The sequence below is a fragment of the Oreochromis aureus genome, linkage group 23, assembly GCF_013358895.1.
Source record: "Oreochromis aureus strain Israel breed Guangdong linkage group 23, ZZ_aureus, whole genome shotgun sequence".
NCBI classification, from domain to species: domain Eukaryota; kingdom Metazoa; phylum Chordata; class Actinopteri; order Cichliformes; family Cichlidae; genus Oreochromis; species Oreochromis aureus.
In genome coordinates this window covers 6756257-6768451 of record NC_052963.1, presented here as the reverse complement: position 1 = coordinate 6768451, position 12195 = coordinate 6756257, and the positions used below count along the sequence as shown (strand labels likewise).

Genomic DNA, 12195 nt, shown 5'->3' with positions numbered 1-12195 from the left:
TTATTTATTACGACATAGATTATAGCTACTGCAACAAAGGAAATAATTTAATGTACCATAATGCCATACTAATACACTTATTACTTTTTATACTCTTATACGCTGTTGTTATTTGCCTTATATTTTTTTAAATGTACAAATTTTTCCATGGCATTTAGTAATAATAATAATAATAATAATAATGATAATAATGATAATAATGGTGATGATGATAATGATGGTGATGATGATAATGATGGTGATGATGATAATAATAAAACATGAAAGAATTATTATTATTATTATTATTAGTATTGTTATTTATAATTAATAAAATTGTTTGAACTTTTTGTCTTTCCCAGTCTAAAGAGTCAGCGTAAAGATTGAGGAAGGTCTCTACAACTCCTGAATCTTAGTGTCATTGCATGCCATCACATGCTGACATTAATTCTAACACTTATCTTTTGAATGACAATTTAAATGAACATAGCATAATTGTGTGTATGAATCTGCCACTACTGTTGTCGTTTTTAAAGAGCTGATATAATAAAAAATAGAATAAAATTCTGTATAATCTGTGTTTCAAATTTAATAAAAATACTTTGAAATGATGGCGTGTAGCTTCTTGTTATTTGGAACTTACCCTTCACACAATCATCCGAACTTCTTTCTCTCCCAAAGATGCTAGCTCTCATCGACACATTCCTGTCTTTCAGGTCCTCTGTATTTGCCAGCATCTCCCTGTAAGACTTTGCAATGAGAATGTCTGATAACGTCGACACTGAAACAATGAAGGTTTCCGAGGCCGCCGAACCCGTGTCATCTGCAAAAGACGCCAAGACTGAGGTGTCTGACCAGAGCCAGAACAGCAGAGATGAACATGGTAGCAACAATAAAAAGGACATACAGGTAAAGAATGCTGATTTATGTTCAACCTTAAAACGTGCCAGTAACAATTCTTCCGTATCTGTGTGACTATAACATTTAATTTTAGAATTATGGACTGCACAGCGATAGAAAAACTATTTTGATACACCGGGTGTGTTTGTAAAAGTGCTGTAATGAAATGTAAAGAAGTGCTTCCTGCCATGTGCCAACACAGTGCAGAGGAGATACCTGAGTAGATTATCTTGTCAGTAGCGTTATATCTTCGTCGCGTACGACTCTGGATACTGTGACTACTCTAAAAAAGAAAGCAGCAAAAGTTTGTTACTAATAGCAGGGAGTCAAACATTCAGCACTACAGCCAGACTGACAAAGAATCAAAGCCTTCATGAGTTTCTTCACAAATAAAACATGGTTAGTATTAACGCTTATAAATATCTTAAGTAACTTCTTCCTTTAGATCCTCATCATGTCTATTAGACCCCATTCCTACAACAGTGTTCAAAAATATTTACCATTAATAGATGTTACATTTTTAATACGATCAGCTTATCTTTATCAAAAAGGTTGTGTATGACAGGCTTTCCAGGCGGCTTGAATTAAACTATTACTTAAAAAGCTTTTACTTGATCCAGGTGTCTTAGCTAATTATAGACTAACATCCAAAATTTCTTTCATTTCAAGTGTTCTTGAAAGAGTAGTTGTTAAAGAGTTCACGATAGTACAGAAATGGGAGAAGTGGAGGTTAGAAATGACCTTCTTATGGCCTCTCACGGTGGACTCTTTTCTGTGCTTCTCCCAATGATTACAATGTTTTACTACAGAGATTTGCATTAAAGGAAATGCACTGCAATAATTGGAATCATATTTATAGATAGATTCCTATGTGTGCGTGCAAACGTGAGAGTTAGCCAGAGTTCCACAGGGCTCTGTGCTGGTACCACTACTTTATACATTATACATGCTCTTCTCAGAAAAGAAAAGTTAGAAACAGATACTTAACTCTGGATCATGGCATTAACTTGGCCTCCAAAAGACTTTGAGAAGTCTTGGGAGACATTTTTGATCGGGTCCTTCAATGCAGATGTTAAACAAATATGAATCGCTGCTGAATAACTCTAACATGTAAAAACATACTTTCTAGGTCTGATGCTGAAAAACTAGCTCATATTTTCATTATTTAGGCTGGAGTACAGTGGTCCATTATTATCAGGTTGTACTTGCAAAGTAGCAGAGTACTTGCTTGTAGGGGTCTCCTCCAGAATACTATAGGATCTTTACCTTACGAGATAAAGTGCCTTGAAGCGTTGTATAAATAAAGTTGAATTGAATGAGCACTAATGTGAAATGAAGTGTCAGTTTCACAGTGTTTTGGTAGACTGGAGCCTCAGTAAGCTGAGGACACTTACCTGACAGCTTCAGCAAAGTCTATCATTTCTTTTCCACACCTCGTTTCCATGAAAATTCAGTAGCAGTCACCGTCGAACACCAACTGCCCTGGGCATCTTCTGTCACCTGCGGCACTCCCAGCCGTTTCAGCGAAGAAATATTATTTCTGAAATGTATAATCGGCGCAGACAGAAATAATAATGCAGGGTTCAACTCTGCCTGAGCAGCACCAAGGTCAGTCATAGTGACTCTTCACTGCTGTCTACCTGGCTGCTGAGAATTGTTAAAGTTGTTAAGAAGTCATGGATCTTCCACGGGAGACATTAAACTGGTTATCTACTGAGGCTTCAGGACAGCTGAGAACACTTTGACATAAACTGCTAATTAATAAGGTCCTTGTCATTGCAACATTGTGCTTTGGGGCTGCAAAAAATTTGCATTTGTTGATTTAGAGCAAAACTGGTTCTGACAGGTTTTCCTCACAGAGGAATGGACACTAAAATCTAAATGGCAGAACTGTGAAATCTCTTCTTGTGTGGTCAAAGAAACAAAATCCAGGAAAGACGAAGGATTGTCTCTTTGGCTGCTGCCTAAAAATAGGATTCAGGCCAATCTGGCCTTGTGGTTGGAGGAGGGGAGCGCGAGGGAGTCAGGCAGGCAGATAATCGGAGCTCAAATCCAGGCTTATCTTCCAACTTCCTGCGCCTATGTTACCCTGAGGAACAGAATGACACCAGCGTGGGGGAAGCAGCATGGGAGAGAGGAGGAGATACAGGAGGAAGAGGGAGGGAGAGACGTGTGGAGAGGTTGTAAGAAGGAAGGATTAGGGAGAGGAAGAAGGTGGAAGAACATGAGAGACGCCATGTCTCTCGTGGAGAAAGAAGGAAAGAAAGGAGAGCAGAGGCGAGACAAGAAAGTAGCAAGAAGATGAAAGTAGAGGGATGATTTCTCCTCCTTAAATTATTTTAATCCACCACAGCAAAGAAAGAATTTCAGCTATCGGCTCAAATATCCCAAAATATATTTAGCCAAAGTATTGACTGCGTTTGAAACTAGAAGGCAACTTTTGAAGCACGAAATGCTCTTTTTGGAATAAAAAGTTGACTTCATAAGCAGTAAATTGGTCCAATTGTACAATCCAGTTCATCCACTCATACATTTTGCTGCTGTAGCGTTGTGTGGTCTGGTATGACCATTAGCTGAGTGACTCTGCTTCATGTCTTCTTGTACAACAGCTTCAGGACCTCTACAAATGTAGGGTACTTGCGATTGTGCTGCTTTTTCTGTTTTGTGTGTTATTTTCTTTCTTGCTTTTTTGCCTTTTGCTCTCCCTGACGTAGTGATTTTATGGTTACTGGAATGCCAGGATATGCTGACGGCACTGACACAGCCGACCTTTCCGCTTGTAATTTCCAGCAGTGGAGGAGGTGAAGCTAATTCCACTGCTCTGTGTAAGGGCATCGGTTAAACGCCTGAAATGTTCATTGTGAGAGGAACGGGTGGGAGGCGACGGCGGTACCTCAAACGAGGCGAGGCGGGGGTGGGTATGGCGGCATCGGGGGGCAGGAATGCATTCCTACAGAGGTAAAAGAGGGTGACTTTGCCACCATCTGCCTCCAGCTCTCTAGCTCTGTCCTCTGCGGCAGGACAGGTGGCTGGTGGCCGCCCTACTTCTGCTGACTTCAGCCCTTTCCCTCTCTCCCCCCGCTTTCCCATTCCTTTATCTCCTGGCGGCATTGTTCATTCCCCACCGGCCCCACACCGCTCAATTAGCTGGTGAAGCGGTGCGCTCACGGTCCCTGACCACCCTCCACCCCCGCTACCCTCTCCTCCACATCCATATTACCTGATATAGAAAAGGGGCACGGCAGGTCACAGGCGTTGGAAATAGGCGAACAGCGGCCCTCGAGCTCAGTGAGGGAGGGGATGGGTTGTCCTTTTGATTTTTAGAGGACAGGTGGGAAGGACAGCGTTAGAGTGTGTGTGTGTGTGTGTGTGTGGTGTGTGTGTGTGTGTGTGTGTGTGTGTGGTGTGTGTGTGTGTGTGTGTTGGGATTAGGAAACAGAGGACTGGGCTCTGTTACAATTTACACTGAAATGGCTCCTGCCAGGTCTCCCCCTCCCTACCTTTCCCCTCCTCCGCTCTTCCCTATACGTGCTACTGAGAGACCTTCTGTTTATACACACACACACACACACACACACACACACACACACACACACACACACACACACACACACACACACACACACACACACACAGAGCCACCAGTGCGTGAAGCGCAGAGGCACCGAGCTGTCTCACACACTAGTAGGCGGGCGGCCTCTCTCTGCTTTCTGCACCTTACATCCAGCGCCTGCTTTCACATGACAGCTAAATGGAGCAACGAACAAAACTGACCCGAATCCCTCGCAGCCAAATGTCTGGCTTTTGTTTTCTGCAGCGTGTGTGTGTGTGTGTGTGTGTGTGTAAAAGGAAGGGGTCCTGCAGTGCAGCCACTTTGGTAGCATATGCTATCCAGAAATTAATTCATTGCTCCCAGTAAATGATTATCTATCCATTATTTATCCAGAGAAAGGTCTGTGATTTGGCCAAGGGTTGAGCAGACACTTTAACAATAATGAACACACAATACTGCAGAAATTGGAGATAACGTATCAAGGTCAGAACTTCAGTGCAACTTTAATTGCAATCACTAAGCTGATGCAGATTCTCACAGATTTTAGTCAGATGTGACAATTTCAGGTCTTTCTGTAGATTGTTCCAGCAAAAAGGAAAAATTAACCAGTCCAAGGACAGAGTGAGCGTTTCCCTTAGCATTACATCATATTTGTGATATATAACGAGTATGGGTACATATTTAAATGTTTTTATTAATTAATTTTTTAAAGAAAGCCAAAACCTACATTTTGTCACTGAATTGGCTGCAAATCTGCTTCTATGGACAGACTTCAGCTTCATCAGCTTGGACGTTCTTCAGCCTTGGTGGTTGGTTAGCCTGCTTTCTGGTTAGATTGGCCCTTAAGCTCGTGTTGGAACGAGGACCACCATCGCCAGCTGCTGTTCAAGTTGTAGTCTGCCCAATTGTGAGACGAGAGACTGGAAAAAGCTGATTGACATAGAGACCAGCAGTAATTACAGCCTGGACTATAAAGACTATCACTAATGCTAGACTGTAAAGACTGGAGCTTGCTGGTTTGCAACAACTGAAGTTTCACCATAAGATTTGGGGAATAGTTCGAAAAGTAGATTGATTTTGTTTAGTTCATCCACGATAACAATGCAATCAGCAGCCTCAAACAAAAATAAACTTGGACAGTCATGAATACACCCAGGCCACCCAAGTGAGGGTATGTGCGAGAACCAAAGAGATTTATCTTTATGAACCAATCAGTGGGAGAAACTCGAGCCGTACAGATGCCCACTGAGCAGCAGCATACAAAGAACAGGGGTATATCCCCTTTCTGTAACCACTCAATATCCAGCTACTTTAGGTGTTTCCTAATGAGCCGATCACTCTAATCCAATAAAGGTTAAAGAAAAAAGTTGCCTGAGGGATGAAATGGGATTTACTCCTTTACAAAAAAAAAAGAAAAAAAAGAAGCAAATTTCATCTTAAACATGAGGTTTTCAGTGTGCATTTTAAATGACACATTCTGATCAATTATCACGCCTAAATATATTATGACCATCTCAACTTCAGCCCCTAGCGCAGTTTCACAAAGATTAGATGCCGTTTGAGAGCAGCATATACTTGTATTTTCTTGCATTTAACACCAGCTTAAGTTGAGTCAAATGAGACTGAGCAGCATCAAAGACTGAGTGCAGTAATTCAGGGGTTCATATAGCAGATGATGATGATGGGATGCAGCATTAGATAAAATGATCACACATGCTGTATAAATGGAGTGCTAATATAAAAACGGTGATTGCTTAACTTGAGATTTTCATTTAATATATTTTATTTTCGCAGACTGATGTCAGCACATTTTGTTCCGCGCTCTTTAAGTTGTTTTTTTTTTCTTCAGCCTGCGAACAGACATTAAAAAGACATCACAGAAACTGAAACCTATGAATTGTTTGGAGTTGCTCAAGCTCTAGAAGTGCACCCATGCACAAAATGTAGGCCACTCATATTTAATTCAAATATCGTTTGTTACTTTCTTTCCAAAAAAAAAAGTCTCCCCCCCCCCCTTTTTTTTCAAGCATCTGTGGTTTGTTTGATTTTATTTTCCTTTCCCTGCACCCCCTCCCCTACCTGTGGACAGCCTGTGAAGTACTCTAAGGTACGGTACTCTCGACATGCATGTTGCGCACGGATGCTCCGACCTGTCTCGTGCACTTGACTTGCGTTGTTTGCTTGGATTGAGATGGAAGTTGTACCCGTGTTACCTGTCACGCAGATGTCTAAAATGACTTTGCTGCAATGTGTTGAGATGCCATCACATGACTGATAGCAGAGGCTGTGATGTGAATTATGAATGAGAATACGGCTAGTTTGGACGTTTCCTTTGTGCTTGCTGCATTAATGTTTCCTGTAGAAAAATGTGAGACAGCTTGGGTCTTTTTTTCCCTCCTTTTTTTTTTTTTTTTTTTTTTTTTTTTTTTTTTTTAAAACTTAAGGTTCCTCTGATCAAATTGTTTGAGAAGTTATAAGAAGCTACAAAATTAGCAATGAAAAGCTCAGTCACTCGGGGAAGACGTGTCTGCTGAAATGTGAATTGTTGGATCTGTGTGACATGCTCGTAAGAATTGATTGTGCTCGCTGGCTGTTTCACTTTGGCTTGTCACTGTGATGTGTGATGAAATTGACACAGGTGTGTACGTGCATGGATTTAACTGTGCCCACCTACTTGCACCCCTCTCCTTACCCCCTTAGTCCAACACCAGGCTAAAGCTCGTGCGGAGCCTGGCGGTGTGTGAAGAGTCGTTTCCTTGCCCTATTCCTGAGCCTTCAGCAGCACCTCAGGTAAAGACCTCCACGAAACCAGCGTTTCACGTTAGAGGCGTGCCAGTTTGGACCATATATTGTGGCACTACCTGAGTAGTACCACAAACAGTTTGTTCATTTTTATTGTAATTGTAGCTGTTTTTAGATGGCATTTTTCCATGATGAGGTCAAATGAAAACACGGGTCTCACATGCCCACCTTAGCGCTAACACACTAAGCTAATATTAGCAAGTCAGCCTACTTGGTAACAACTAATGGTTCTGCTGACCGTCATGTGAGAAGGAATTTAGCTTTAATGCTAAATAAGAAATAATGAAGCTGTGCTTTTGCAGAGATGCTAGTCTGTCTCCTCAACGTTTTGTTTCACGGGGCACATGTGTGTTAGTGAGCCTTTTATAACTGACTGAATGAGTTACAACTAAAGAAAAATGGTTAAAAAGAGGCAGGCGAATGAGTTCATACCATTTTAGCCATTTAGCTGATATCCGTCCACTTAGGTTCACTAATTGCAGCAGGCTAAACCATTTATAGCTGTATGCGAATGAGATTCTCCCACTGCTGCAGCATACGCTCTTTATCTTCACGCTGGTAATGGGAAATAAACTCGCCAGCATGTGAGTGCCTCGCTCTTTCACTGGCATCTGTAGCACTGCTTTGTGTGTGTGTGTGTGTGTGTGTGTGTACATGTAATGGAAGGTGGATAGCGCTACATTAACCCCCGGCCCCTGCAGCAATGGTATCTGTTATCCACAACAGAGCGATCGGATTATGAAGAAAATCACCCAATTCTGTGCTTCAGGATTGTACGCACACATTTATCCGCGCAGGCTGGTTTCATCCCTGTCAGCTGTATTTGGTGTAGTAAGTGTGAGACAGTTCATTTCCTTTACACTTAGATTTAGGAGCGTACATATAGCTCTTGCCCTGTAGAACTGTGGTTGATCAGATCATGATTCTCACCTAGCAAAGGTCTGTTGACCCAGTAAGTTTAAAAATAAGGCCTTTTTCTGAGATTCACTCATTTTAAATTTAAATATGTAAACTTCCTGTCCTGTCCTGGCACTCGGATCTCTTTTCTGTTGCAAAGTTGTGGCAGCAGTCTTGCTAATTTGGACCTTGTAACATTTACTCATCGCTTTGAGGTCAGCACGAGTCTGATTTAATGCTTTTTACATTAACATGTAGGCACTCACATGATTACGGCGTGTATGGAGCCCACACACAGCGCTTCAGAGTCAACAAACTCCTCTCATTAGTTTTTCCTCATTCAGTTAAACTACACTTTGGAAAGTTCATTACACTGAAGTCTTCACCATGACTTAAAGAGACTGTGTTACAGATCAGATTAACAGGGTTCACTAGTAGTGAAAATAATGCTGGTTTTGACAGAGCTTTAAGCGCTCAGGTTAGCTTGTCGCTTTCAGCTGTTTCTGGAAGTCTTTCTTCAGAGCAAAGAGAGTTGAACACATTCCTGACACAAGGAGGTAACTTCATTAATAACTCATAACTTGATTCTCCTTGATCCTTTTTGCTTTATTCATTGATCTGTCGATCTAAAAGCAGCTTTGTCGTCGCGTATTGTCATTTAATGTCTATGGCAGTGGTGTCCAAACCCAGTTCTCGAGGGCTGGTGTCCTGCAGGTTTTAGATGTGTCCTTGATCCATCATAGCTGATTTAAATGGCTAAATTACCTCCTCAACATGTCTTGAAGCTCTCCAAAGGCCTGGTAATGAACTAATCATTTGATTCAGGTGTGTAGAACCAGGGTGAGATCTAAAACCTGCAGGACACCGGCCCTCGAGGCCTGGAGTTGGCCAAGCCTGGTCCATGGTCTTTGGTTGCCGCACCACAGCTAGTTGCTTCCTGTGTGGCCCTTTTGGGGTGAGGTGGATTAATTATACTTCCTGTTATTTTCTGTAACAGGTGGATACTGGATGCTAGTAAACATAAAGCAGGTTTCACAGAAGTCTGTGTTCACCATGAATTCTTCAGGCTGCGTAAATGCTCGAGTTCAGACAGTTTTTGCTGTTGTCAGCTCTGCGTGATGTCATAGAAAGTGGTTATCCCTAATATGGTCACCTCAGACAGCTCTGGGTGTGAATCACAAAAAAGAACAGGATGAAAACTGAGGAATTGCTCCAAGGCCCTGGTGTAGGATTAGGAATAAGTACATTATTTTGAACTGTTTGTCTTGTAAACTTACTCTAGTACAGTCCAGTGGTAAAAATACAGTGGTAAATAAGCGTAATAGGTCCTATTTAAACTTAAAAAGCAACAAACTGTTTTAAAATGTTTTTAAGTTCACTAATCTTGGTTTTAATGATATCCAAAGAGATAATTGGGATAACTTTCCCCCATGTAAGCTATATATCATAGTATGTCTAGAGCCTTATATGAAGATATATAAAGTTTAATTCTAGCATAAGTCATAATTGTAAGCATACTCTGTTAATAAAGAGCAAAGTGCTCTCTTTAAAGACTGTAAGTCACTGTGAATTCATGTTTCATCAAGCCCAGTTTAATGCAGTCTGACGCCTCAGCCCAGCTTGTTAAGCTACAGGGCCACTTGCCTTGAAAGTGCTGACCTGGGATCAGTTCTTCATTTCAGCCCATTACAATTGAGTAGATGGACCTCTGATGCTTGATTAGCGGCCTTCATCTGACAGCTGTGATTAAATACCTGGCTGCAGCCGCCTGATGAAAACATCACATCATCAAAACAGAAAGCGCGGAGCTCCAGCAGCGAGCCAGCCGCTGCTTTCCTAAATCGACGCTTCTTTTGCGCCGTATCTCCGGGCAAAAGCCCCCTCCCGTCAAACTTTCCCCATTACATGCCGCTCTGCACAGCTCCTGGCAGACACACGCTCACACACACATTTACACACAGGTGTATCTGTTCCAGGCATTTCAGCCAGTCAGCACCGAGCTCCATAACCAGAGGGCGGTGTTATTCCCACAACGGTCTCGCATCGTCTGCACTCACACGACGTCCTGTATTACTGTCATCAATCATGTCGAGGAAATTACAATTTCCACACGTCAGCTACAGAGAGCTGTGGCACGCTTTAATTGAATACTCCTGATATTTCCCCTGCTCCCGTTATTGCCCCCGGAGTCGAGACTCCTTCTGCGACAAACTAACCTAGAGGGGTGAGGTAATGCAATAAGGAGAGAAAGAAGGGGGGGAAACACATTAGTATGAGTGCTGATTCTCAATCAAACTCTTATGATCATCAAATCCAAGCTTGTCCCATTGTTCAGTTTCACATTACTGTCTCTACTGTCAAGTAGTAACAAAGACCCGTGTGGATCTGTGGACAGTCCAAGTCGTCGCTGCTTTCTGTAGGAAAAAACAAAAATCTACGTCTGCCCTTACATTGTTGGCCCGCTTGTCAGCTCCAATCAACGGCCAATAGTCGGGGGTGGGGGGGTGGGGGCTCTGAATGCACTTTTTTTTTCTGGGTTTTTTTTGTCTCAGAGTGACAGCATGTTCATTATATATTCACAAGACCATCATTTTCACGCTGTTTTCCCTTTATCTCGAGGTAAATGGATGTCAGGAAACAAATGAGGCAGCTCGCAACAGCTGCACATCAACCAGGCGGCTTCCATGTGATGCCGAGGGTGGCATTAAGCAGCAAACATCAGCGCTTCTCAACGGGAGGGGGGAAAAAATGTTTTTGCTTTGACGAACCCACCCAGACGAACACACAGGCGTGCGCTTGAACTTGCTGTCGCTTCCACAGCACACAATCCTAGACTCATTTTTGCTTTTTCCCCAGTCTCGCTCAGGCAATTAGTCAGCCACGTTTCTCATTAGCATATTACACTTTCACATATATTCGGAGCGTCTTAAAACGAAGGCGAACGCGGCATCTCATTATCTTGCTCCGCAGCTGTTACAGGGATCAAACTCGTGACCTTTCTCGGTTATGAGCTGCTCTCCCAACGCTAGGTCACCCCTCGCTCGCTCTCGTTCATTCATCTCGCTCTCACAGATTCTCTGATGTTAGCTTTCCACAGTTGTGTGTAATCCACTTACAGAGCGCTGGCAGTTCTTCTCCACTGTTCAACTTCCCTTTCAGCCTTGCCTGAAAAGCAAATCAGATACTGCTCTGAATGTGTGTGTGCGTGCGTGGTGAAGAAGAGTACGAGTGAGGTAAACTGAGCCCATGTTAAATAGATTTAAATAAAATAAACTAAAAATCCACACAATCCTTGCAGCCAGATTGTAACACAGTCATTTTAAAGAATTCTTCCAGTTGGAGGGGGATTATAGCTAAAACCTCTTTCTGCTGGATCGTAAGGAAGGAAATCTGCTGCCTTGTTTAATTTCAGGCTCTAACTCGAGTTCTATTAAGGTGGTTTAAGAAAAACAAGCTAATCTGCCTGATTTAGTCTCACAGTTATTTGAAACACCTTTACTTCCAAGTAAACAGGTTTCCATAGCAGAGTGTCTTACAGTGGTCGTCCTATTCTGTAATTAACCCAGAATTAAACGCTTGTGTTTAACGCCCTTTTCTAGATTAAGGTCTCATGTCTGCTCACGGTCACATCTAGCATTTGCGGGACACTCAGTTGTCTTATGTCTTTTTCCTTGCAAACTACCTGGTTCCACGCAGCTCCTCAGTTATATTTTCCTGTATGTACAGGATGGGTTCCTACTCCAGCCTTTTGAAAAGGAAGAACGAGCTGCACAAGTCCAAGCCGAGAAAGAAGAAAGCTACGACAAGGCGGACAAACCAGAGAAAACACAGAAAAAAATGCTGTCGAGAGGTGAGAAACGTTTGTTTTTGCAGTTTTGGAAACGAATATCTACGCTTCAGTTACCTCAAAATGAAGACCTGTCACAGTTTCCATCAACGCTTTAGCTTTTGTTTACATCCTAAACACCTGAGGCCTCATTTATAAACATTGCTCCAAAAATGTGAGTTTATATATAGAAACAAATGAAAGAAAACACATACATGTGAAGACAAGCCATGACAGC

The 12195-nt window shown here is 42.3% G+C and overlaps 1 protein-coding gene across 8 annotated transcripts in view; it reads left to right on the top strand.

Annotated features, from left to right (window-relative positions):
* The window catches only part of LOC116334382 (R3H domain-containing protein 1-like), a 51033-nt gene that overhangs the window by 13971 nt on the left and 24867 nt on the right, over window positions 1-12195 (top strand). For 7 of the 8 annotated variants that reach the window (XR_005610267.1, XM_039606909.1, XM_039606910.1 and 4 more), the window contains exons 3-4: window positions 696-888; window positions 11858-11981. Coding sequence is in view for 7 of the 8 variants with exons in the window: in XM_039606909.1 (XP_039462843.1) it covers window positions 736-888; window positions 11858-11981 (277 nt within the window). In the remaining variant the exon portion in view is untranslated. Of the gene's footprint in view, window positions 1-695; window positions 889-7127; window positions 7223-11857; window positions 11982-12195 lie in introns of those variants that run through there. The other variant, XM_031757788.2, reaches the window with a different exon arrangement.